The sequence below is a fragment of the Choristoneura fumiferana genome, chromosome Z, assembly GCF_025370935.1.
Source record: "Choristoneura fumiferana chromosome Z, NRCan_CFum_1, whole genome shotgun sequence".
Classification (NCBI taxonomy): domain Eukaryota; kingdom Metazoa; phylum Arthropoda; class Insecta; order Lepidoptera; family Tortricidae; genus Choristoneura; species Choristoneura fumiferana.
In genome coordinates this window covers 18,165,749-18,193,655 of record NC_133472.1, presented here as the reverse complement: position 1 = coordinate 18,193,655, position 27,907 = coordinate 18,165,749, and the positions used below count along the sequence as shown (strand labels likewise).

Here is a 27,907-nt window from a genome sequence, read left to right as displayed (position 1 = left end):
ACCGCCATTATCTGACTGTAAATTTTGAATTTTCTTCTTCGTGAACATTTCCACTCTGTTTTTATATTCTTTGAATTTTTCAATGACTTCGCTTTTGTTCTTTATGAAATATATGCAACAATATCTTGAGTAATCATCAATAAATGATACATAATATCTTGATCCAGCGATTGATTCGTTTTCGAATGGCCCACATACATCAGTGTGTATGATTTTTAACAGTTCGGATGATGTGATGTCATGACTAGTAAATGGCAAAGCTGATAATTTACCTTTTATGCAGGTTTCACATGTTTGAAATTTAACTTATTTTAGTTCCAATCCACGCATTAATCCTTTATTGGTCATCATTCTTAAATCTTTTTCGTTGATGTGGCGTTGAGCTAGCTTCTTATGCCACATCATTGCTTCATTTTCAGATGCCAAATTTGCTCTTGGCTCCTTTTGATCAAAATCGAAATAGTACAAGCCGTTTTTGTTTCTCTGAGCTTGTAAAATCACATCATTGTCCTCGATTATTGATGCTATTTGCTTTTCGAACACAACTTTATATCCATTATCTGTGATCTTCCCAACGGATACCAGATTTGTAGATATATCAGGAACGTATAAGGTGTTAGATTATATAGAATACTCAGTAGTTTTAAGTAACCTTTGTAAACCAGTATGTCATGAATTTATGTTCATACGTTCCAATATTTTTCTCACAATAAAGTTAATAAATGAAATACTGGTTATTTTGACAATAATGTAAAAGGAATGAAGTTAATTTAATATTTCTTTAATTTACACATCGTTGATATTATTATAAAAATAATTAATTGAATATTTGTTTAAATAAGTTGCTTATATTAACTACATGAGAGAACTGTCAAGGCAGAGCTCCCTTGGCGGGAGTTGAAGAAAGACGAGGTTCATTTTGTAATTCTTACTTGAAAAATAATAATGCCATGTTAATGTATGTATGCAGTTTTATTTAACTAGAAGAGAGTTTTCAAATTCAGAAGCGGGGATCACTACGTGCCAAATAAAACAATCAAACGGTATTGTGTATTAAAGGAAAGGTAAAATAAGTAAAAACGTACAGGTGAGCTATTCATTTGTTTTCTGCCATATTATTTTTCATGTAATATTATGAATATTTATTTACTATTGTGTATAAACGTAAATAAATAAAACATTGCAGACAAGAGTAGAAAGAAATATTTATATTTTTACACAAAGCAATAACAGGGTACATGATAATATGGTATAAATAGTTACCCGTTACATAATTACATGATTTCTTTCCGTTTATCTGTTCCAATGCAGAATATTCAGGTCATTAAAATTAAAAGGATAATGATTATAGTTTAATGATAGACGATGGGAAGTCATTACTTTCGTAATCAATAAAAAAAAATGTTTTTGTTCAACATGAGGCAAACAATAGAATTACATTGCGCGTTGTTATTTTGTTGAGAAATGTATTTCAGTTTAAAGTAGTAGGTACACTACGTCTAATCTGTGTTTAATGTTTTCACGCACCATCTCACAATTTGCTTGAAGTTTTTATACGTTAACAAAAGTGAACTAGAATAATATGATCGAATTTTATTTATAATGTATACAATTAGTGGATGTTGATTTCAGATTTCTTATTTGACGAGATGCGTAATGTTGAGCGTCGGGCTCCGTGCAAGTCGTCACGAGCGACCGAGCGATCGCGATCGCGGTCGCGGCGGCGGAGGCGGCGTGAGCAGTCACGCCGGAGGTCGCGCTCGCCTTGTCGCCGAGGCGCGAACACGAGAGGCTCCTCTGGCTCCTCTGTGACGACGGCCTACTCGCGGCGGAGGGCGTCGCGGTCAACTAGGCGACATTCACGTGGACAACGGAGACAGCTACGTCGATCTTCACGGACATCAACATCTACGAAAGAAAGGTCAAGCCGTACAAGGTCGAGACGGTCTAGATCGCGCTTTTCCAGCCATTTACCATCAATAAGACGCTCACGATCTTCAGAGCGCTTTCGGTCAAGATCTCGCCACAGTAGGCAGCACCGTGGTAAGTCGCGCCAAAGAAGCTTATTGCGCGCGAGGCAAATTTTATACTCGCGTGGCCGGAACTATTCAAGGAGTGGGCCTTCCTCGGGTCATCGGGGTTGTTCAAGGGAACAAAAAAATAGTGAAGTGGGTAGTACGTTTGTTAACAAAACACCTGTTAGCACGCCCCTTATGACCCGAAGAGAAAGTACTCCGCTAGTGCAGCCCGAATATTCGATTACGGAAAAAGAAAAGGATAATTTATCTTTAAATCAAAGTACCAAAACAGTGTCGAATATTGGGGCTGAAACAGAGGCTACTGTTTCAATCACAAATAAGGAACAGCCGGTAGTAAAAATAAATGACTGTCTATTACAAACTTTAAACAAGACCTTGCAAGCTATGTCAACTGTAACAATACCACACTCTAAAGAAAAATTTTCAACTTTAAATGTAGTACCAGAATTCGACCCAAAAAAAAAGAACCAAACAATAGTTTCGTGGCTGAATAAAGTGAATGAGTGTGCAGATATTTACGGTTGGGATTGTAAGCAAACTGCACATTACGCTCTCCCAAAACTCATGGGCACAGCAAAACGCTGGTATGAAGGCCAGCCTTCTATCTTGTACACCTGGGAAATTTGGCAGGAAAAACTAAAGACCGCTTTTCCTAGTTATGAAAATTACGGGCATCTCTTAACCGAAATGTTAAATAGGAAAGCTAAATTTGGCGATGACCTAGAGGAATATTACTACGACAAGATAGTTGCATTAAATCGTTGCCGTGTAACCGGGAGGGATGCTATTGACTGTATAGTATATGGAATAGAAGATAGGTCAGTTCGGTACGGTGCTGAGGCAGTAGGATTCGAGGACGCAGACAAATTGTTAGGATATCTTCGGAATGTTAAACACGAACGTAACGATAGGATTATTAAGCGGCCTATGAGACCTATTAATGCAGACCCAACTCGCAAGTTTCAGAAACCTGACTCAACCAGGGTAACTAGATGTTTTAACTGTCATGAAAGTGGGCATGTAATAGCAAATTGTAAAAAGCCAATAGTTAAATGTCAAAAATGTATGAGGGCTGGACACGATGACCCGAATTGTACTAGAGATTTATGGAAGGATAGGTCGACAGAAGTTAAAACATTATGACTCACCCAAACTAGTATTGTAAATGCTGATCAAAAGTTCAGAAAAAGGGTTACCGTCAACAATGTTGAATTAGATGGGTATATTGATTTTGGTAGTCAGTGTACTTTAATGCAAGAAACAGCTGCACGAAAAGTCGAGAAACCTAAATATTGGACATTTGATAATTTACCAACGTTACGTGGCTTTGGCAAATCCTTTATCAAAGCTATAGGAATGTGCTCAGTAAATTTACATGTAGATGGAGTAAGTTTAGTAGTAGACATTGCTATTGTACCTGACGAATATTTGGATTACGAGATATTGCTAGGTCAAACTGCTACTGAACAAACTTGTGTAGAATTTTATAAAACGGATAAAGATTTGATTATTAAATATGCAAATTCTACCGATACACCTAAATTGGTTCTAAGGTCTGCTACTGACTTAACTATTTGTGGAGATGCATCCATAAAAGTTTGTAGTGATAATGGTTTTACAGGAATGATTTCCGTTGAAACCGGTCGCCGCCTTAATTTTAAGCTTCAAGAAGGGAACCTTGATATCAAAAATGGATTAGGCTACCTTAGCATTCTCAACACACGAAATCAGATTGTGCATTTTAATAAAAACGAACTCTTGTTGCGAGCGCACATAAACCGTAATCTTAATGTTAGCCCGTTGAATTATTCGATTAGGAAAATTGGAACAAATAACAATGCAATAAATATAGATGAATTAAAAATTGGATCGGACCTTAATAAAAACCAAGTTCATAAGTTGCTGGATTTAGTGAATGAATATCGTGATTGTTTTGCCAAAGATTTATCCGAGTTAGGGCGGACGGATGTATCGGAGATGAACATAACTTTAACAGACTCTGAGCCAGTTGTGTACCGTCCTTATAGACTGAGCCACATGGAACGTATAGAGGTTAAATCCATGACAGATGAGTTACTTCAATATGAAATCATTCGGCCCTCGACTTCTCCATATGCCAGTCCTATTATTGTAGTGAAAAAGAAAACAGGTGATAAGAGGTTATGCGTAGATTATCGTGCACTAAACAAAAAAACCGTAAAGCAACATTATCCTCTTCCTCGAATAGAGGATCAAATCGATCGTTTAGCTGGAAATAAATTCTTTTGTGCACTGGATTTAGCATCTGGATATTATCAGATACCGCTTACAGAGGATGCTAAATTAAAAACGGCGTTCGTTACACCCGACGGACAATTTGAATTCAACAGAATGCCATTCGGGTTAGCGAACGCTCCAGCGGTGTTTCAGAGGACAATTAATATGATATTAGGAAACACAAGATTTGATTCGGCTTTGGCTTACATGGACGATATATTAATACCATCAACTACATTTGACCAGGGAATAGAGAGGTTAAAAACTGTATTTGAAAAGTTACGAGCTGCAAACTTGACACTCAAACCGCAAAAATGTTACTTTTTTCATACCAGTGTTGATTACTTGGGATTTCAAGTATCAGAAGAAGGTATTCGACCCGGGTTGAGAAAAACAGATGCAGTTTTTAACTTTCCATGCCCTAAAGATGTTCATAACGTAAGGCAATTTTTAGGCTTGGCGAGTTTTTTTCGCCGCTTCATAAAAGGATTCTCGCAGATTGCCAAACCTTTAACAACGTTGCTAAAGAAAGGTAGTCAGTGGTTGTGGGGTAGTGAACAGAATGACGCATTTTGTAAATTGAAGGACGCTCTCACATCAAGACCAGTTTTAGCGTTGTACAATCCTAAAGCCGAGACTCAAATTCATACAGACGCTAGTAAATCAGGCATAGGTAGTGTGCTACTTCAGAAACAGGACGATGGGTTATTTAAGCCTATTGCATATTATAGTCGGCAAACATCACCCGAAGAGTCGCATTTCTCTTCTTATGAGTTAGAAACTCTCGCTGTAATTGCCTCTTTGACCAAATTTAGAACTTATGTTCTAGGATCTAAGTTTACGATTGTTACGGATTGTAACTCTTTAAGGGCAACTTTCTTGAAACGGGACATGATACCTCGAGTTGCAAGGTGGTGGAGTTTAATTCAGGAATATGACTGCGAGATAGTGTATCGGTCCGGACAGCGCATGGCACATGCCGATGCCCTTAGTCGAAATGCACTGTCGGATGAAGCAGGGGTGGTAAAAGCTATTGAAGCTCGCGATATTATGATGATTGATAATGATTGGTTAGCTACAGTCCAATCAGATGATACTGAAATTAAGAGGATTAGAGATATTCTATCAAACTCAGATTATGATGATGTTGTTGAAGTTCGTAAAAACTTCGTAGTCAAAAGGGATCGCGTTTACAGGAATACTGATGAAGGGTTGAGGTGGGTTGTACCGAAGGGTTGTCGATGGCAAATTCTGCAAAAGAACCATGACGATATAGGACACTTTGGATTTGAGAAAACTTTTGAAAGAATAAAACAACATTACTGGTTTGCTCGCATGCGAAAGTTTGTCAAAAAGTACGTCAATGCTTGCCTTGAGTGCGCACATAATAAATTACCAGCGGGTAAGAAGCAAGGGTATATGCATCCAATAACCAAAGTATCAACACCCTTCCATACAATCCACATCGATCACGTGGGACCGTTTGTAACAAGTAAAAAGAAAAACACTCACATTTTAGTAATTATAGACGCTTATTCTAAATTCATAGTATTAAAAGCCGTAAGAAATACTAAAACGAAAACGTCAATCTCAGTACTTCAGGAATATTACGGTATCTTTGGAGTACCCATCAGGTTAATAAGTGATAGAGGTAGTTCGTTTACTAGTGCCAAATTCAAAAGCTTTATGAATGATGTAGGGGTGAAACACATTTTAAACGCAGTGGCCTCTCCGCGTGCCAATGGGCAAGTGGAGAGGTACAATCGGACGATTTTGAACTCGTTGGCTGCTCAAAATCATGGCAGTGATGAAAGACTCTGGGATGAAAAGTTACTTCAGGTACAGTGGGGACTGAACAATACTGTAAATAAGGGAACAGGAAAATCTCCATCAGAAATATTGTTTGGTCTTAAATTAACTGGTGCACGTGAAGGTTCCTTGATATCTGAAATATCTCCTGATATCACCGATGATTTTGAACAGCCAAACGCTCCTGAAAATCGATCAGCTATTAGAGCAGAAGTCGACGCACATATTCTTGAATCACAAATAAAACAAAAGGAAAGTTTTGACAAGAAAAGGAAAACTCCACCAAAATTTCAAATAGGTGACTTAGTTCGTGTAGAAAGAACATCTCATGTTACAGGTCAAAGTAAAAAGTTATTACCTAAACTGCAAGGGCCATATCGAATTACAAACGTATTTGATAACGATAGGTACGAGGTTACTGATACACCTCTTACAAAAAAGGGATCAGTTAGATATAAAAAAAAAATTAACAAAAAAGTAAAACCGACTCCAAAAAAATAAAAAAATAACAAAAAATGGAACCGACTACAAAACCCTTGAAAATATTTTTCTAGGTAAGTAGGTACGTACTAGCTCGAAGTCGGTGCCTCAGCACGAGCCAGCAGGAGTGAGACAATTCACAATAGTCGTCTACTTCACCTACATACTATGGGTTTCAATCCCTCCTGCTGGGTCGTGCTGAGTCACCGACTTCGAGCTAGTACGTACCTACTTACCTAGAAAAATATTTTCAAGGGTTTTGTAGTCGGTTCCATTTTTTGTTATTTTTTATTTTTTTGGAGTCGGTTTTACTTTTTTGTTAATTTTTTTTTTATTTCTCACTTTTTAGTGATTCGTAGCCAAAGAACATCTCACAACTATTCCATTAAGCCCAAACACGACTTAGTTACGTTGTTTTATAACAGAGTTCCGTCGCCTACCTTCTGGCTTCAGCATCAGATCAGTTCGAAAGAATCATTAACTTAAAGCTTCTTCTTAGTCGCTTATCTAGGTAAGTATATTAATCATGATAATTTAAATTTAACCCGTGAAATACTTGTTATTGATAGTAGTAGTTCCGTTTGTCAAATCTGGTCTTCATCCTCAGTTCCACTTCACCAAATTATGATTTGCAAGAGCAAATGCACGAGTTACTGCTAAATATATCCAAATTACCATAGGTGTCCCTACAATATTTGAAGAGTTCCCTCGATTTCCTTAAGATCCGATCATCAGATCCTAATTTGCTGCTTATGGGACCTAATTGAAAGCATTCCTAGACGAACTCAAAAAAAAATTTTGAAATCGGTTCATAAATGACGGAGTTCTGAGGTAACAAACATTAAAAAAAAAAAAATACAACCGAATTGATAACCTCCTTTTTTTGAAGTCGGTTAATAAAGGGGTATATGCTGTAGATAAAATATTTCCTTGGTTGTGCTATAACAAAAACAATTCTGAATACACTGATAGTGATGAGAGCAGCGGTAATGAGCAGTTAATAGAATGAAAGTTCAATACATACAAAAAAAAACTGTGGTTTAAAAGCTATTTGTTACATTTATTGTTTGAATTATTATATAAAATGCAAAGTGCATATTAAGTTTCTGTAAATAAGTTAAAAGCACAAGGTGTGCCATTTTATTTGCGCAAAGTGCGCACCAAAATCAAATACGCAAAGTGCGTGTCGATGCAAACAGATTGAATGTGCTAAGTGCACCTGACTTGTGGAGAGATGCAAAGTGCAACTCCTTGGTGTAATTGTCATGGTTCCGAATAAAATTTAATAGAAAGTTTGATATATGTTCAATACATGTGATTATTGTAGTACAAAGTGTACGTTATTATTGGCAACTACAATGTGTAGGTTAGGTACAGTAATTAACAGAATAAATTGAGAAATAGATTTGATATAATGTAAAGTGCATTTATAACATAAGTCCATGATATTGCAAAGTAGGCAATAAGAATATAATATTATATGTATATGTTAGCAACTTTTAGTTAACTATGTACTTAATGAAGATTTTATAACTATTGGTAAATTAATTAAGTTTTATTTCGGTAGTTCACGAGGACGTGAACATTTATCAGGATGGACGAACTGTTAGATTATATAGAATACTCAGTAGTTTTAAGTAACCTTTGTAAACCAGTATGTCATGAATTTATGTTCATACGTTCCAATATTTTTCTCACAATAAAGTTATGAAGTTAATTTAATATTTCTTTAATTTACACATCGTTGATATTATTATAAAAATAATTAATTGAATATTTGTTTAAATAAGTTGCTTATATTAACTACATGAGAGAACTGTCAAGGCAGAGCTCCCTTGGCGGGAGTTGAAGAAAGACGAGGTTCATTTTGTAATTCTTACTTGAAAAATAATAATGCCATGTTAATGTATGTATGCAGTTTTATTTAACTAGAAGAGAGTTTTCAAAGGTTTCATTTAGATTAAAGGTTTCGTTATTTGATGAAATCTTTATCTTTCCTTTTCCTTGAATTTCTGTTGAAGTGTTTTTCGAAGCTAGTCTCAAAGTAGTTTCAGGGCTTAAATTTTCGAATAAATTTTTCTGACCACTCATGTGTGATGTACAGCCACTATCTAGACACCACATATTATTGTCATCTTCATTTCCTGATGCCAGACAGATGTTAAAACTCTGTTCGCGTTTTGGAAATTTATTTTCTTTTTCCTTCTTCGAGTAGTTTTTCTTACACCAGCAGGCTTCAGTTGAGTGCCCCTTCTTGTTGCAGTTTTTGCAAAATGATTTTTGGTACGAGTTTTTGTTTTTGTTCTTGGCATATAATGCTTCAGTTGCCTCAGTACTCGTGCATTGGTTTCGCGCTTCGCTCTCTTCAATAATTTTAATTTTTAGGTCGTGTGGATTTGGTAACTTATCTCGTGACTCAATAGCTATTCTAAAATTTTCATAGCTTGAAGGCAGGCTGTATAGCATCATAATGCTTAATAGTTCTGCATTTATGTCTACATCCATTTCCTCCAGTTTATCCACAACGTCCATAAAGTTATTTAAATGATCTCTAACATCTTCAGTCGGATTCATTCTTTTTAGGACTAATTGTTTATGCAATGTTGCTTTTCGAGCAGGGCCGGTACTTTTATAAATAGATTTTAATTTATCCCATACCTCTTTCGAAGAAGTGCATCCTTTTATCTGTTTCAGTTCGGATGGGGAAATCAGCAAAAGTAGTTCCGCTCGGGCTTGTAAGTCCTTTTTCGCGAATTGTTTATTTTCTTCTTCTTTCGATTTGTCCAACAATGTTATTTCGCCGCTCACATATTCCCACAAGTCGTTTTTTATTAATACGGCTTGGGCATGAAGGCACCATGTGTCATAATTTTTCTTTGACAGTGCTTCAATACGGTATTGTGAAGACATTTTTGTTTTATTATTTTATAACGATCTTCACATTTTCCCCGTGTGAAAACGTAATCACCACAACCACGTTGTAACCACGATAACCACGCTCTGCTACCAATTGTTAGGATATTTCGATCGGTGATTACACGTAAAAGCAGATGATTTTGTATGGCAACGGTTTATGTTAAAATATGATATTGACAAAGAAAGCGACACATTAACAAAGGTATAAAAGATATAGACAATATTATTTAGAGGCGCGTAGCCAGTACTAACAGCAAACATGTACAATAAGTGCTGTGTTGTGGGTTTTAATAGTACACGAAAGGACTTAAATTTCTATAGATTTCCAAACTATTTGATAGGACTTGAAAAGTGGTTTTAGATTAATAAAAATAAACCATCGACATCTATAGATGTACCTTACGTTGCGGCACTAGACTGGCTGTTTGGAAAAACGCGCGGCGCATCAATAGCAATATTACTTTGACACAACCGCTGTCACGGACTCAACAGACTATAGTGAAGTTAGTGAACAGTTCACAAAACCGCGCTGTGTGTGAACTGTTTTTGCGCGCCGTTTTGATGTAAGAAACATGCAGTCTATGTAGTAGCAAACTAGTAGGTACATAGATGTCAATGAAATAAACTCAGTTTATTAATTGTGAACAGTTAGATGAATGATTGGCTTTGCGCTTGCTCGACTAGATAGCGCCGGCGTTCTTGTCAAATGCGGCAACAAATAGTACGCCCTTAATAGATGAATGATTGGTCTCGCGCGCTCGCTCGACTAGATACCGCGCTACCTAAAAACAAAAGGTTCGTGAATGCGGCAACTCAATATTTTAGTGTGCGTAAGAACGGTGTAAGACAATTTGCAAGGATGCTAGTGTGCGTGACGAATTGTGTTGCCAGCTCCTCCACTGTTACCCGAATTATTGGGAAAATAAATTATTCTGTGGTCTATTAAGTTACTGGTTACAAAATGTATCTTGGAAAATACTTAGAAATTAAGAAGTAATTAAGAGTGAATGTATTAATATGTTTGAGTATAGGTTAGGCGTAGGTTTCTTCTTTAAAAAAATGGTAGGTATGATGTAGGTATATCAATGATAAGGCCTCACTTTTAATTAAAAATCATCATTTTAATCAACTCCACCGAACATCAATAAGGGCAGCAGCAGCAGCAGAAATGGCAGAAACTGCCAAAGCAGGAAAATACAGTGGTCTCGGTGCCGAATATGATTTTGTACCTTTCGGCGTCGAGACCCTTGGTCCGTGGGGCCCTGGCGCTCTGAGTCTCTTCAAAGATCTATCAAGGAGACTCAGAGATACCACAGGAGACCGAAGAGCTGGCAGTTTCCTCGCTCAACGCATCAGTCTTGCGATCCAGCGGGGAAATGCTGCCAGCATCTTTGGTACCATGCCGCAGGGTCCATTTTTAGATTTATTATAGTTTTAGTTTATTTAATTTTATTGTACCTAATATACCTTTTTATAGTTGGACCTGTATTGTTCTGGAATTAAAAAAAATATATATTTAAGGACATTCAAAATTTACAAATTATTACTAAAAATTCATGGACTGAGTCACCAACTAAGAAGTTTGCGTACTTAAGATAACACGTTGCACCTATAGTTAAACCTAATATAATGTACAGGTTTATTAAGACGAAAAAAAAAAATTGTTTACAAAATATACATACATACATGCATAGATACATACTTACATACATGCTATTGAAAAACATAACCCTCTTTCGGACAGTCGGGTAAAAAGTTAACATTTCAGGAAAATGGATAGAAATACGAAATAAAAATTTTTTCGTTTCAAGTAATACCTAAGTAAATCAGCTGATTGGGCTTTTTGACTGGGAAGACGAAAAACATTTTTAATTGTAAGACACATTCACCCCTTAATTAAATAGTGTCGGGTAACAATTTATACACCTTCAGTGTATATATCACAAAGATAAACATTAAATAATATAGAACTAGGTTATGTGTATATAATAATTACGTTAGATACTTAAATAAAATAAGTTATTGAAATTTATCATCATTTAATGATGATAACAATAAAATTCAATTTATTAAAATCTCAACCACGGGGAATTTGATTCTTGTGTACGCGGCAACACAGAATGGCGTTTACGGTTCATGTTATTTTATTTTGTTATTTCGAAATTATACGATATTTACTGATGGTATGTGATCCCAGTGTCCTTCTTATTTCTTGTAGTATTATTATTAAACAGTTTCACTGCGAAAACTGGCAGTTTACTTCGGTTTATGACCAAAATTTAACAAAATTCGGTACATGCACCTAACGCACAGTTTGCAAGGCGACTGACTCGCCTCGGGCTCGGGTACGCCGAATTCGGCGTACTCTTAGATGAATGATTGATCGAAGTTGATGATAGAAACATAAAACTAGAAGACTCTCTGTACGTACCAAATCTTGCAACCGGTTACCTAATGATTCGCCGACTATTTTTAGGCAGATTATTGATTGGCAGACAACGTTTCGCCGAGTAACGGTACGCCGATGAATTTGTACGCAGATGTATTGTTTCGCAGACTAACGTTTCGTAACTCAACCTCTAGCAGACTATTTACTTGGCATATGAGTCAGTAAGCGGAACAACTATTTACAGAAATTCGTTTAGCTTATTAATCACTACACATTTTGCACATTTGGTCGAACAACCTTTCGCTTTTGTAACGGTTGAACTATTATTCAGTGCGCATATCAACTTTTCGCATCTTTTCGTTTCGCATGGGGAATGGCATTCAATACCGCGAATATGTGTGGATTACACTATGGCTTTTATTGCATTTTTACACGCCGTGCTGACCGCGCATTCTTTATGATTTTTTTATGTACCCTCACAAGTTTCAAACGTATAACGCAAGTAATAAACGTATTTTTGACCATAATTTCTATTTATTTTATATTGGAGTTTAAACAAACCAGTTCGGTTCTGGCACTTCGCCGGCCGCTACCGCGGCACGCTCGCTTCGCTCGCTCGGCTCGTGCGTTGTTGGTCCCAATTCTACCTAACACTCCTCCTCGCTCACGCTCGTCGTCGCACCTAACTACCTTTTGATAACAGCTAGTATATATTGTCAACTCAGTAAAATCCTACCTGTCGTTTGGCCGATTTTATCTACGCAGATTACCAAACAAAAATCGACTGAACATTAAATCTACTTAACAATATGAATGCCATGTGATAACTCTGCTTATCGTGTCTCGACGAACAGTTGTTCGGTTAACTGAAATAATTACGAAACAAACAATCTGCTAAACGTAAATCTGCTTATCGCTATTCTTCCTACCGACTATTCGGCGAAACGAATAATAGGCGTAATGAATTTATACCAAACGTTGCTCGGCCAAAAGAAAAGTCTGCCAATAGTTATCTGCGAAACGAAAATCTGCGTAATGAAACTCGGCAAAACGACAGGTCACCCGCGTCGCGCACCGGATTGCTTTCCTGCAATCTGCGCTTGAGGGGTGTGGTAACTCGAACGGGTGCGGGGCGGAGCGTGGCCATTCTGTACGTTAGTACCTACTATTATATATTCTGTGGCTGTAGGTATTTTGATCTTCTGGATTATAGTTTTCGGGTTTGAGGCTTCCGGCCAAATTTAATTTCGGGATTTCAAACTTTCGGCCATATATCCATTCGACGTTTTAATATTCGACCTTCCGTCCATAGGTCTTGTGAAATTCGGTCTTTTGTTTTTCGATATTATAATACATACCCACAGGGTTGTATGAGAAAAAAAGAATCACCCCCACTTTACGCCTATGGGAGGTACTTAACTTCTCTAAAAAAAATTTTTTTTTTTAATTTTATTTACCGTTTTGTCGGCATAGTTTACATATATATTCATAGAAAATAACAGCTTTCTAGGATTGATAGTCCCTGAGCAAAGCCGCGGACGGACAGACAGACAGACAGACATGGCGAAACTATAAGGGTTCCGTTTTTCCCATGTTGGCTACGGAACCCTAAAAAGCTTGGTAATGACTTTGGTACTGGACGAACTCATGCGTTCGGGCTCGTTAAAATGTGTAAACATGGGTTGACTGATATGATTTAAAGTACTATTCAATGGAAAAAATCAATTGTGTAAACAAATGTGGTGACTGACATTGACACTTGACTGACGACTGGCTGACTGACTGACTGACGTTGGCTCTAGTGATGTGAAAGCTCTTTAAGATACTTCAATCAGCAGTAAATAATTATTTTGAATTTACTCATATTTCATTATTTAATGTAATCCCTAAGTTTAATTTTTAAAAATGGCGAGTCACGTATTCTCTTAGTTCTGTTCAAGTCATTCAAAATGTTTCCATGTCCCTTTTAACTTAAAATGTTTAATAGCATTTTCAAGAAGTTTTAGAATTATATCTTCAAATATATATACCTAACGTTTCTTCCATACAAACTTACACTTCATGTTCAAAACTTACACTCCCCTTTATACCCCTTTAAGGGAAGAATTTTTAGAATGGTGAAACATGTATATCCACTTATATTTTTTGACGTATATTTTCCCCAAGGTTTATGATGGAGTATTTTAGAATTGAAAGGGTCAGTTAAAATATGGATTAATTTAGATTTTTTTGCTGCTTAAGTAGCGTAGTAGAAAAAGGCAACCTGAGATATGTGTGCATAGGAGAAATTTGTATCTTGACTCCTGTCCAACGGTGGTGTAGGGGTACGCAGTACGGATTGCTGAGGACCTAGGTTCGATTCCCAGCGCTGGTCTCTTTTTCTGGTTTTTCTGTGCATCCATGTCTCAGTTTGTATTTTCGATATAATTTAGAAGAGGCATTTTTAAATTTACATAAGACAAGGAAATGAGAGTAGACACAGGGAAGTGATTCAAATGATTTTTTGGTCCAACAATGGACTCCACAGTAAATATGATACTAGTAAATAGAAATCTACATAATTTCTACTAAAATACTATTTTATCGTCCAACTAGTGTTTACCCGCGGCTTCGCACACGTAAATCATTAGGTCCAGCAGCTGAAATACCGGGATTTTTAAAAATTGCCGTGGGAATTCCCGAAAATTAAATCGTTGTTTTCATTGACTACATTCAAAACAATCATGGTCAATTTTCATGACTATAAGCTGAGCTGTTGTTATTTCAAGATTTTATCCCTATCCCATGGGAATATCGGGGTAAAAAGTATCCTATGTTGTAATCCAGGTTATCTAACTTTTCGCCAAATTTCATCAAAATCCGTCCAGCCGTTTCAGCGTGAAGAAGTAACAAACATATTCACTCACTCACTCACAAACTTTCACATTTATAATATTAGTAGGATTAGTAGGATATAGTAGGAAGTAGGATAGTAGGATAGGATTAGAAACCTTTAAACCTTCATTAAATAGCGTAACTTAACACAAATAATTAATATCTACGAATAAATGAATTTGCAGAGCCAGCCATAATTATCGGTAGGTAAGGTTGGTTCAGTCAAATAATTAATTTTGTTGGTACAGCACTAAATTTCCAGAGACTAGACCGACTATAGACCAACTTCGGTGAGGAAAAAATTATCATGTCAATTTGACAAATATAACGGATTTTCGTCTTCCAATTAATTCTATAAAATAACTGACTGAATTTAGCCTTATGGCCGCCATTAAGAGGAATAAATAAACATATTTACACGATTATTTATTGATAAAATGATTGTTAAAAACAGTGGTGAGCTCATTGAGATGTGAATATGATCGGGATTGGCGTTCAAATGCAAGTAACTACGGAGTAATCGTGAAAAATTGCTTTGTTTACACAATTGTTTTTTTTCATTGAATAAGTACTTTAGTAAAGTAATTCCTTGGTTGACTTTACTTGAAAAGTAAGGGAAATTAAAAAAAAAATCAAGTGCTTATTATTTAATACAATTTCACATATTAAATAGGTTTGATTTTAAAATGAAGACCAATAAGAGAAAAAACAAGGCACTTCAGATCTTGTACAAGGTAGTAGAAGCCACGTAAACCCTCAGGGTCGCGAGATTGATTAACGTCCAGTAATGACCCCGTCTTGGAAGTAGTGAAAGATATATGTTCCTCTCCAATAACAATCTCCAGTTCCTGAAATAAAAATATTAATTAAGTTTTTTTTTTAACTGTAACAATTCGAGGCCTTTAATAAATAATTTATACAATGTGTGTATTTAATTTTCGAGTACAATTAAAGTTAAATTTCTTTCATATTTTAGTATCCTAGCTTGAACCAATGAAAACATAATCTACGATAAATTAACGTACCATCAGCCAAATTATGTGGTCTACCTCCCTATAGTTGATACTCGTTTACATGTCATAAAACAATAATGCTAATAGACGTGTCTATCAATTTGAAAGCGACTTTAGCGACATATTCATTTGATAGGAACTTGTTTAAAAATTGATAGACCACTTATTTGGTTGATGGTACTTATGCTTGCAATAAACACTGCGATCCATCAATATGATCCATAGTCGATACTGATGGTTTTGGTTTCAGACCGTTCTGTCCGTTTCTCAAATCATCCGTTCCAAATAAGTTTCCTTTAATCACCGAAAGCCAAAAGACCCGTTTCTCATAAAATCAGTGTGTCAGACCACCCGCTTTTCATAGCATCCGTTTGCCAAAAAATACGTTTCTCATGACACCCGTATGCCCAAAAGACCCGATTCTTACGAAATCCGTACGGAAATCCTCATTTTTAACCGACTTCAAAAAGGAGGAGGTTCTATGTTCCAATGTTTGTATTTTTCTTTATGCATGTTCACCGATTACTCAGTCAATTGTGGACCGATTTCCAAAATTATTTTTTATTCGAAAGAGTATTCTTCTGAGGTGGTCCCATTGTCACCAAGTCAAGATCTGATGATCGGATCCTAGGGAAATCGAGGGCAAACCTCAAAATTTATAAGCACACCTATGGCGATTTTGACATTTTTAGCATTAAGACAAGCATTTACCTACATTCAGAAAATATCACTTGGTAAACTGGACCAGATGAAGAAGACCGTAGTTGGCCAATGGAACTCGTCAAAGCTAAGTAATGCTCGCGCGTCGCAATGAACGATCATGATTACTAAACCAAGATAAGCGACTAAGAAGAAGCTTTAAGTTAATGATTCTTTCGACTTGATCTGATGCTGAAGCCGGAAGGTAGGCAACGGAACTCTGTTATAAAACAACGTAACTAAGCCATGTTTGGGCTTAATGGAATTGATGTGAGATGTACTTTGGCTACAAATCACTAAAAAGTAAGAAATAAAGAAATTTTTTAACAAAAAAGTAAAACAGACTCCAAAAAAATAAAAAAATAACAAACATCGAACCGACTACAAAACTCTTGTAATATTTTTCTAGGTAGGTACCTACTAGCTCGAAGTCGGTGACTCAGCACGACCCAGCAGGAGTGATTGAAACAGATAGTAGGTACGTAGGTGAGGTAGACGACTATTTTTCCACTCCTGCTGGGTCGTGCTGAGGCACCGACTTCGAGCTAGTAGGTACCTACCTAGAAAAATAATTTCAAGAGTTTTGTAGTCGGTTGTAGTGACGGGAACGGATGTTTTGGGAACGGTTGTTTTGGTGACGGATATCAAAACAAACGTATCTTTTGGGAGAAGCACGTATAAATATCAGGAAACTGATTATTTAGGAAAAGGTAGTACCACGGCCCGTCCCGCGCCCGACCCGCGCCCGCGTTCTGTGTGACGGCGTCCATATACCGCCATGCAAATACGCCCGTCGCGGGCCCGCGCACGACCCGCGCCCGCTCTCTGTGTGTTGCCCTTTATTTCTGACAGTACGCGCCAACCACAGGCAACGTGAGAACGTGATAAAATACCTTAATGTGCGTTTAAAAATTGCGAAAGCAGCCACCGTAGCACTATGGTTTTGGAAGGAATATCCTTCTATAGGTAAGTACAAGTCAGTATTTCACTTAAAGTACGTAAAAATTAGCAGTTTACATTTAAAAATCAATAATTTATTGTTTGGCCAACCATTTTGCCAATAATCGGTGGTTCTGGAACAAATTCATGGAGTAGTTCTCATTTTAAAATAATATATTATATACTTAGATAGATTTTCTAGTGAGCCTTTTTGCTAAGCGGAATGGATGTCGCTGTCGCAAAAAAAAGAGAAGGAGTACTTTATAGGCCTTACAAAAATTCGACTATATGTTAGATTCATTTTGACAAATTTGACATAATTAGAAATAGCCAAAGACGTAGATTACAGAAAACGGCGATTCCTAATTCGCAGGTATAGTTACTGCTCTGAAAGACTGCTATATAACGAGCTAAATTTATTTCACGGTAATTGCGGATTGGGAACTTCACACCTATCATATTTTTTTTGGAAACTCGATTTCCCACTGTATGGCAGAATAGAGCAAATTCTATTGTCTCATTGTTTAAAAAAAGTCGTTCTCGCATCGTTTTGACATTCACAAGTGACAGCGTTGGTCTGATCTGACATCTGTCATAAGACTTCATTTTTTAAATTATTAGTCTATAGAATTTGCTTTTGTTGTGTCGTATAGTTTGAGTTATGTCTTTTTAGAATGAGTAAGTTTTATTTTTATTTTATTTTATTTATATTCAATTGCTTACATGTAGTTTTTAGGTGGTAATTGGTGTTTGTAGTGTTTCATACATGTACCTCTAAGGAGGTGTCACAATATTCTTATAAATTATAAATAAATGAACTTTTAATAATAATAGTAATAGTTTAGCATGCATTAAAAGTTTATATCATTACATTATTCTAGTCCAATATCTTTACAAATTAATATAATTTCTGTCTTTATTGGCGACTGGCGTTGAGATAGAAACAAAATAATATTTAAGAAAACATTAAGATTTCAAATAAAAGGTCATAAATTCAAATTAATCAATTAACAATCCTAGCTAAAACACTTTAAACTTTCGTGATTCTCACTCATAGTCAAAATACCATAAACGGGACTTATTACGCGTTATTGATAGGGTGACTGATAAAAGTGACCAAGTGCGGGTAGTTCGTGATACGAGTGCTGGTACTATTAGTGATCAAGTGCGGGTAGTTCGAAGAACTCGCGCTACTAGGCAGACCTGACACTCCACACTTCAGTCTACTCGTGACCATGGCAACTGTAACGTTGCCGAAACGTCGAGGTAAATATTACTAGTGTAAAAATAGCGTGATAAGTCCCGTTTATGGTATTTTGACTACTAGCTAAAACACATTTAAATATTGGAGTCTACCTCTTTTCACGTGGATATAATGGATTTATCCTATCCTATGTGTTGGTATTCATTTATTGTTTCGCTCAATTAAAATTTCGGTCCTTTTATCTTTCCATTGTAGTGTCCACTCTTGTTTCTGATGTCCTTTCAATCGTTCAAAGGTTAACTGGAAGATATCCCTTTAAGGGATAAGTTCGCCTTTGTACCATCAGCCAAATAAGTGGTCTATCAATTTTTGAATAAGTTCCTATCAAATGAATATGTCGCTAAAGTCGAACTTTCAAGTTGACAGACACGTCTATTGGCATTATTGTTTTATGACATGCAAATGAACGATTATCAACTTTAGGGTGGTAGACCACATATTTGGCTGATGGTACATCTTTTTCTCTTGTTAAAAGTTATTTTATATATTTTATGTAAAATAAAGAGAAATATACATACATAGTGTTAGAAATTTAAAATGTTGTCAATTATGCATTTACTAATTACTTAACTTAATTTAGTTAATTATCTAAAAGTACATTTCATTTCATGTCAATATTGTAAATTTGTTTGTGTTATATCTCTATCGAATAAAAAAAAATCTCTCTTATGTAATTGCGATTCCATTATTGCCCTGTTCCCAAAATAGAATGACATCTTTTTGAAACTAAGAAGGTTCTTTTGTTTGATAAAACACTTTTGCTCGTCTTGTGACAGTTGTGACGAAACGTCGTAAGTATTATATACAATTATTTGGATCTTTGTTGCTTAGAATTAAGGTATATTTTAAGTTAATTTAGGAGGTAAAACAGATATAGCTATAAGTATAAGCAACACGGCCACTTTTTCGCTTAGATTTTGTATGGGACCTGTAATCTAGTACTAATCGTTGATCGAAGGGAATAAGTGTATCATAATGGTAGAAAAAAAATGGTAGTAAGCACAGTGTTATTTTTCATTGACAAGATCAGTGACAAGTTGGTATTCTTTTCGATGATTGTCAAAAACAAAAAGTCAAATCTTATGACGTGAATTTATTTTGCACTTAACTCGAGATTAAACCATAAACCTTTTAAATAAAGCTTAGTTTTTGAGTGTTTCCCATACTTTTGGATATTATGGCTGCTATGCTACCAGTGGTGATGTGCGTGCTTCGATTTATTTGTACACGATGGATGTCCTGAGCAATTTGATTGCTCTGATTGGGTTAATGTTAATGACTATTTGGATGTTTCCAAGTATTTGGTGATCTTGACTGCTACGTACTATATGACGCTGACTGTACGTACAGGTAGAATTGGTAAACTTTACCTATAGTGCAGGGTGTGCGTTACACACGGGCGCAGCGGTCCTAGGGGGCGCCGAGCGCCACTCGCTACGGACGTTGGCCGGCCGCGGCACTTTTAATGACCAACGTAAAATAAAAAGAGCTATGCTTTGCATACCACATTTTGTATAGCATCTGGAGCTCTTCTTATATTTGTTGAATTGGTTTGTTAGATAAATTTCTCAGAATCGTTATTTCTCATTTTCACAGTAGCGGAAAACCCAATCAAAATCGACCCAGACACAGTGACGATGGAGCTCCGTGTTTTGTGTAGTTTTGGCCTTTCGGGCCGATGCAAACTTAACATAACCTAAACCTACCTACGTTTCTGTGTCGATTAAAATTGGGAAAAACGTGATTTTGAAAATAAGATTCAGTAAAAAAGCATATCTATTGGGAAAAAACCGGCCAAAAGCGTGTCGGACACGCCCGAAATAGAGTTCCGTAGCCATTACGAAAAAATTAAGTAATATTTTTCTAAGGATTTCGTATTTTATACGGAATATTCCAAGTTTAGGTAATATTTTATACCTTAGGCTGCTATTTACTCTTAAACTACTTACTAATAATTCTCAAGCACTCTTAACCATTTTAATTTTCCTTGTAAATTTGATATAGTACCTACTAACTATTTTTTCCCATCCAACAGTAGATTTTAGAGGGGGGGGGCTCAATTTTACTAGTAACTTCTTAAGTTTACAAGTTTTCGGGAGAAAAAAGAGCCTATGTTACTCGCTGGTAAATCTGGTGTATGCATATACACTCATCAATCCTGTTTTTTTTTTAAATTTCCACCCACTGGTTTAGATTTTAGGGGGGGGGGGACGCTCGATTTTTAATAAATATTTGCACTTTATAGTTGAATATTTTGCAGAAATAAAAAAAAATCGTTTTAGCAAACCCCCTAATGGGTTTAAAAGACCTATCTAACGATACCCCACACTTCAAGGTTGGATGAGAAAAAAATCACCCCCACTTTACGTCTATATTTTATTATATCATTTTGTCGGCATAGTTTACATATATATTTGTGCAAAATTAGTTTTCTAGCATTGAACCTGAGCAAAGCCACGGACAGACAGACAGATATGGCGAAACTATAAGGGTTCCGTTTAAAAAACCATTAGGAAATAACGATTCTGGTAAATTGATCTAACAAGCATGTTTTGGTTTGTTAGGGTCAACACCAGAACAGCCTGTATAATTCTAAATGGAGTCAACAGCACACCATGGTATCAAAAACCGACTAATTTCTTCTTCAGATTTAATCTCCAAACAATAGAGTTTATTATCCATTGGGGAGGGGGCGCTAGGGTAATGGTTGCACATGGGCGCTACATAGGCTAGAGACGTCTCTGATTTTAAACACCAGTATGGTTAACCTTTAGTCAAAACCATAGCATCAATGTACCAAATTCAAATTGCAAGTCCACCTAAAGCAAAGGGGGTCCCATATATAACTTTAACACTAACCTAACCTATATAGTCGGGACCCCCTTTGCTTTAGTCCAACAAGGGTTAGTCGAGCTAAAAAAATTACCCCCACTAAGTCTATGGGAGGTGCCCTAAAAAAACTTTTTTTTCAAGTATTTTTTTTTGCCATTTTGTTGGCATAGTTGCTACACATATCAGTGCAAAATTACAGCTTTTTGCTAGTCTCTAAGCAAAGACAGACATGGCGTAACTATAAGCCAAGGGATCCGTTTTTGCTATTTTGCTTACGGAACCCTTAAAAATCATAAAATCAAAGGATGTCCTGTTAATATCTTTACAAACTCAAGAAACAGGTAAACAGGAAAAGCCAAAAATACAACGAAGATGTGAAATATACCAATTTAAAAGAGTGAATGACACTTAACTAACCTGTCTACCAACTCGATCCGGTTGTGGCCACAAACGGTCGTCTTCATGCATAATTTCGGAATCCACGATAATTCTTTTCAGTTCCTCCATTACACATGGATGTAAATATGCTTCTTTGCGGATCATAGTATCGTTTTTATAATTGGAATTGTTAGCGTAACGGAGTTTACCGTCAGGTCGAAACTCAAACTCAAGGAATTCATGTCCAAACTTTCCCCTATGACCAACATAATACCGTATATAAAAGTCTGTGGACATGTTTCCTATATACCCAATTCACGGCTGATGGATTTAATCTCCTTTATGAACGGAACGTGCAACTAATATGTATTGACCAATAAAAATTCAATTCAATTCACCGAAGAGAACTATGCTCAGGAGGTTCAGTTCAGTCAACTTCAGTTGGTCGGGTAGGGTGTTTGCTGCAGGGCTACTACGACACACGAAACTCAAAGTTCGTGTCGTGCGATCCCTCTGACACTGATACTGTTTAATACGAGAGCGAGAGGGACGGTATGATACGAACTTCGAGTTTAGAGTTTCGTAGTAGCCTTGCTTTATTTGGAATGCGAAGCGTCAGCCGCGTCTTTTTGTTAGTTTGTCTATGACTAGACTGACTGTCAAAAGAGCTTCTACTAGTAAAGCGCTGTAGGGCTACTACGAAACACGAAACTCGAAGTTCGTGTGCAGTCTCTTTCACACTTACAATATTTAATACGAGAGCAAGAGGGATCGCACGACACGAACTTCGAATTTAGAGTTTCGTAGTAGCCCAGCTGCACTCAAAGCACGACCTGCAGGGCCCTGCGGCCCCTGCCGTCTACTGCGAAACTCGAATATCGAAGTTCTTATCGTACCGTCCCGCTGACGCTTATATTATTTAATACGAGAGTGAGAGGGACGGTACGATACGAACTTCGATTTTCAATTTTGTAGTAGCGCTGCTGCCTTTGTGGGCAATCAGTAGAGCTAGCTATGTATTGTGCCGAAATACAGGGAAAAAACAGGGACCTCGAAACTCGAAGTTCGTATCGTACCGTCCCTCGCGCTCTCGTATTAAATAGTATGTGTCACAGGGACCGCCCGACACCAAGTTCGAGTTTCTGTTAAGGTAAAACCTCTACGTACATGATGTGACACCTTAGTAAAAAAAAACAAGAAAAGCTGTGTCTTGTCAAATAAATTTGTCGAATGCTGGAACTTGGCTGGAACATAATATATATATTGATAGTTTTTCGCGCTGTCATTTGTAGAATGTACCGTTACTAGACACTGGCGTCTCAAATGCATAATATTTTGTATGATTTACGTTGATTTAATCTTCTACACTGTCACTTGCTAGGGCTTATAGTAAAATATATACGCTTTAAGTGGTTATGGTCCTCAGCCGTATTAAGAAAAAGTAAATAATTATGGAGTTGAGTAAAATTCAAATCTCGAAGTTAGATGGAACCAACTGGGTTCAGTGGAGGTACAGAATGACTGCACTGTTACTGTACTGGATGGATGGACTCATGGACATAGTGCAAGGAAAGTTAAGTAGACCTGAGGAGCCAACGGAAAGTGGTGGCAATGGAGATACTACAAAATGGAGATACTGCAGCGGCATTGGCTACTTATAACAAAAACTTAGGAGAGTACCTGAAGTTAGAAAGTACTGCTTTACTGTTGATTACAAACAATATTAAACAATATTACCGATGAAGCATTAGACAAGGTAATACGGTTCACAAATCCAAGAGATGTCTGGGATGAACTACATTGGTTGTACGACGGTGTGAACGAAGACCGCCTGTACAATGCATAAATGGAACTGTTTCAACTCAAGATGGACATCATTGATGACATGGCAATTCACATCTCAAAAGCGAAGAATTTATGGCAGAAACTGAATTAGGAGCTGATAAAAGCGGACGAAGGGAAAGAACTACCTGAGTTAATTTTGTTCTGCAAGATTTTGGATACATTGCCAGAAGAATACTTTTCTTTTAAGTCAAGTTTTTTGTGCGTTAATTGGTTACTTATGAAAATATAATCGTGAAGAGGATCAGCAGTGAACAACAGCTGGCAGATATTTTCACGAAGCCGCTTCCTAGGCCCAGGATTAAACAGTAACCCCCTTATTCATAAACGCCAATCAAACCTATTTTAGTTAAAATGCCGCTAAAATTCGTTTGTCCTTATCTATCACTTCGACATTTGTATTTGTTAGAAAGGGACAAAGCATTTGTTAGTTAACATAGGCTTGTTAAGTTTTATGAATAAGGGGGTTAGTATATCAGCTACGTCTACACATCAAGAGAAGGTGTTAAGGTGAAACCTCTACGTACATGATGTGACACCTTAGTAAATAAAAAGCTGTGTCTTGTCAAATAAATTTGGCGAATGCTGAAACATAATATTTTGTATGATTTACGTTGATTTAATCTTCTACACTGTCACTTGCTAAGGCTTATAGTAAAATATACCCTCTAAGTAACACGACACATAAATGTGAATGCGGCTTGACATGACGAGGCTTCGTCCGCGTAGAATTCGGTTATCGCGCGCTGTTCCCTCGGGAACTGTGCATTTTTTCGCGATAAAAAGTAGCCTATGTCACTCTCTGGCCCATAAACTTTCTCTTTACCAAAAATCACGTCGATCGGTCGCTCCGTTACAGCGCGAAAGACGGAAAAACATACACACAAACACACACTTTCGCATTTATAATATTAGTATGGATTAGTATAGTACTACCCTTAGGTACTACCGTATTAGTGAACCATTTAATATAATGTACGTCCGTACATCGTGACGGCGTGAGCTCCTGAGCGACACTAAACACGAGCCAACCGAGCCAGCCAACGTGTAAAAACGTCGCAAGCGCTTGCTGCAAGTTCCTTTGTTCTGTGTTGATAAACCGACACCGGCTCGGATCGGCGGCAAGCGCTGGGCAAGCTCACACAAGCCTTTCCAAACAGGCCACACGTTTACACGCTTGTGCTTTTGAGAGGTTGCCGAAGCTTGGCAAGTGTGTATCTGTAGCATTACACTATCCAATGAGGGCTATCGTTTTTTGTCTTTCTAGATGGCGCCACTGTTGCGTGAGGTTTTAAAGTGTTGCTTTCAAAGTCTGTTATTACGGGCGTGAAAACAAAGTTTAGATTAAAATCATATTTTTTCATCTCTCCTGTTCGGAAAGTTTAATTTTCATGGGTAGATAGCCGGGTGGAAAATTACGTTTTCATCTCTTGGGTGGAAAGTATTTTTTTTTAATTTTTCGATTAGCCACGGAGTCGAAGAGAATTGAGTTACGTCAATGACACTTTTTTCACGTTTCGGCATGGCCATCTAAATGCACGTCGTCGTTTATATACAACACTGGAGGTTGAACGCCGAACATCCGTTTAAAACTAAGAAATTTGATCTTTATTACGTCACGAACATATTCCATCTCTTTGTTTAGTTAGGTTAAGAAAGAGATGGATGTCATTCGTGAAATGTGAAAGAAAGAGATGGAATATAAGTTATAAAGGTCAAACTTCTTCGTTCGGCGTTCTAAAACAGTTTTGTAGGTAGGTATAAACTCCTTGGTCGTGACCAACTCGATTTTTTTTATACTCGGCCGTGACAAGTGGCCAGGTCGAAAAGGTACCGTTGGAGATTGGATATAAGTAAATTCAATTTACTGAATACTGAAATTTAATTGAATGTTATTCTTATTTTTTTGTACTATTTTACTTTCCTCACAGTCGAAATGAAAAGTAGAGTGTCTAAATCGGGTTAAATTACCTATTTCCCCTCGAACTATTGGCGCTCTCACTTCGTTCGACTGCCAGAAATATCTCAGGTGAAATGGGTCACTTTCCACCCTTGGTTATCAATCTACTAAATACACCTTAAAACCGTACCATAAAAATGTCGAGCAACCACAGTGTTGCGTAGTCCCGTTTTGTTCGGAAAAAAGGGAAGACAAAAGTTTCCGAAAGACAAAACTGTCTCAAAACACAAACATTCATTGCCCCGTAACGCATATTTGCCATAATTAATTTCAGGTAATGCAAAATATTCGCAAAATTATTCTAATTATAAATAAGCCCGCGTAGCTCACCCAAAAACTGAGTTTTGACATTTCGGAGACCTCACGCTACACTAGCGCCTCTAGCGGCGAATTCATACGTGATAGCCCTCATTTATAAGGGCTTATTTCACTATCCAATTTTAAGAATCTCTTTCTAAGAACAGTTAGGAACCTAAATTAGTAAACTACGGATCTATACCGTAGGTAGCTACTACAGTCTACAGACGAATTCAGACGATACAGTCTTGAAAAAGTATCACAGTGGGATGCACGTTTTGATCAATAGTTTTTAGGTTTTTTTTATTCGACTTCATGGCAAACTAGCAAGTGGGTTTCCTGATGGTAAGAGATCACCACCGCCCATAAACATCTGCAACACCAGGGGTATTGCAGATGCGTTTTAGGTTGTATTTTTTTTTATCTTTAATGTTTTTAGATTGAGTTAGTATCAAAGATAATAGAAGAAATTTTATTTTCAACAGAATAAACAAAAACAAACAATAAAACATATATTAGTTAGTATCATAATATTTATATATTTTTAATAATACCCTAAACTCCTCATCACGCACGGACTTATTAAAATATTTTTTTATCACTTATGGTACAGATAGGGTGTTTCTTGATATATTATGTTTAAATATTAGGTACCTCTTTATCTGTGCACAATGCTTCCGCTTCCGAAACAGCAGGGCTACTACGAAAATTGAAATTCTAAGTTCGTGTCGTGCGGTCCCTCTCGCTCTCGTATTAAATAGTGTAAGTGTCAGAGGGACAGCACGACACGAACATTGAGTTTCGAGTTTCGTAGTAGCCCAGCAGAAGCCATTTTTGGACACTCCGCGGACTCCGCGCGCAGTACCTGCAGGGCTACTACGAAACCCGATACTCGAAGTTCGTGTCGTGCGGTCCCTCTCGCTCTAGTATAAGTGTCAGAGGGACCGCACGATACGAACTTCGAGTTTCGAGTTTCGTAGTAGCTCTGCAGACGTTCGCCTCGATAAAAGGTAGATCGTAAACAATGTTGGAAGTAGAAAGATTGGAACTTAAATTTTAGCTAAAAGTCTTAATACATTATCCAGTTTTAAGGAACTCTACATTGAACAGTTAGGATTCTAAATTGGTAGGTAGTGATCACACTACACTAAATTGAATCCTAAATTGTATACAATCTTTCGTACTAAAGTCGCATGCATGTTTTGATCAATGGTCCGTTCTGTTCTAACTGCAATTACATCTTCCTATTTCGTAATTAGAGTTTCTAAAAGTTGGATAGTGTAGTGTAATAAGCGCTCCTACTCGGATATCGTATATCCATCTATGCCATATAGTGCCTGACCGCAATAGTTTATTACACTGCACTTTTGGCAGTGCCGTGAGGGAGTATAGAATTCTGAGCCTAATATCTTGACCGGAGCTCTCCAAAATGGAAGAGAAGAGAAGAAGAGAAGAGGTTTAAGCTTTAGTATTCATACATTATATCACTATTAAATTAAGCTGAAAACTAAATCAAGATTTGATTTATTTCACTATTTCAGCTGTAAGCGTTACAACGCGACACAATTTTGGGTGGTGCAGGTTCAGGAAATTTATATTCCTCTAAACTAACGTCCAGCCTTGTAATAAGTCAAAAAATATAAAAAAAAACTATTCCGATTTTGAAGTATTGTCATAGATTTTCATTTATTTTATTAACTTGAATTATTTCTTGAAGAGAAATCGAAAGATTTATTATTCCTTCAAGTTCCTTCGTATTTCGTTTCTCTCTTAAGTGAATGTGAAAACTGTGATTTTGTTTGAATTTGTTCAATTATGTTTTACTGTAGATTAAGTAAAATTGAAGCTTAAGTGAAAGTTTTAATATAAAAGAGGGCGCCCTTCCTTGCGGTCCTAGAATTAGGGTTTGAACAGAGTAAT

At 36.9% G+C, this 27,907-nt stretch overlaps 2 protein-coding genes across 2 annotated transcripts; one reads left to right on the top strand and one right to left on the bottom strand.

The window, feature by feature from the left end:
- The first annotated feature begins 408 nt into the window (after positions 1 to 408).
- On the top strand, positions 409 to 8,493 carry LOC141430500 (uncharacterized). Its single transcript, XM_074091224.1, has one exon. The coding sequence runs from the start codon at positions 1,620 to 1,622 to the stop codon at positions 3,180 to 3,182; it is 1,563 nt and encodes a 520-aa protein (XP_073947325.1). The 5' UTR covers positions 409 to 1,619; the 3' UTR covers positions 3,183 to 8,493.
- Positions 8,494 to 15,395: 6,902 nt separating this feature from the next.
- Positions 15,396 to 22,284, bottom strand: mago (mago, exon junction complex subunit). The gene is made up of 2 exons (XM_074091212.1): positions 21,928 to 22,284; positions 15,396 to 15,611 (listed from the first exon to the last, which is right to left on the bottom strand). Exons 1-2 carry the CDS (start codon positions 22,183 to 22,185, stop codon positions 15,429 to 15,431), a joined length of 441 nt encoding a protein of 146 aa, XP_073947313.1. The 5' UTR covers positions 22,186 to 22,284; the 3' UTR covers positions 15,396 to 15,428.
- Positions 22,285 to 27,907: the final 5,623 nt, after the last annotated feature.

Excerpts from the sequence above, each read along its gene's own strand:
- LOC141430500 (XM_074091224.1), top strand. The coding sequence starts at position 1,620 with ATGTTGATTTCAGATTTCTTATTTGACGAGATGCGTAATGTTGAGCGT.
- mago (XM_074091212.1), bottom strand. The coding sequence starts at position 22,185 with ATGTCCACAGACTTTTATATACGGTATTATGTTGGTCATAGGGGAAAG. Across the intron at positions 15,612-21,927 it reads CGGATCGAGTTGGTAGACAG|GAACTGGAGATTGTTATTGG; the intron begins GTTAGTTAAGTG and ends TTTTTATTTCAG.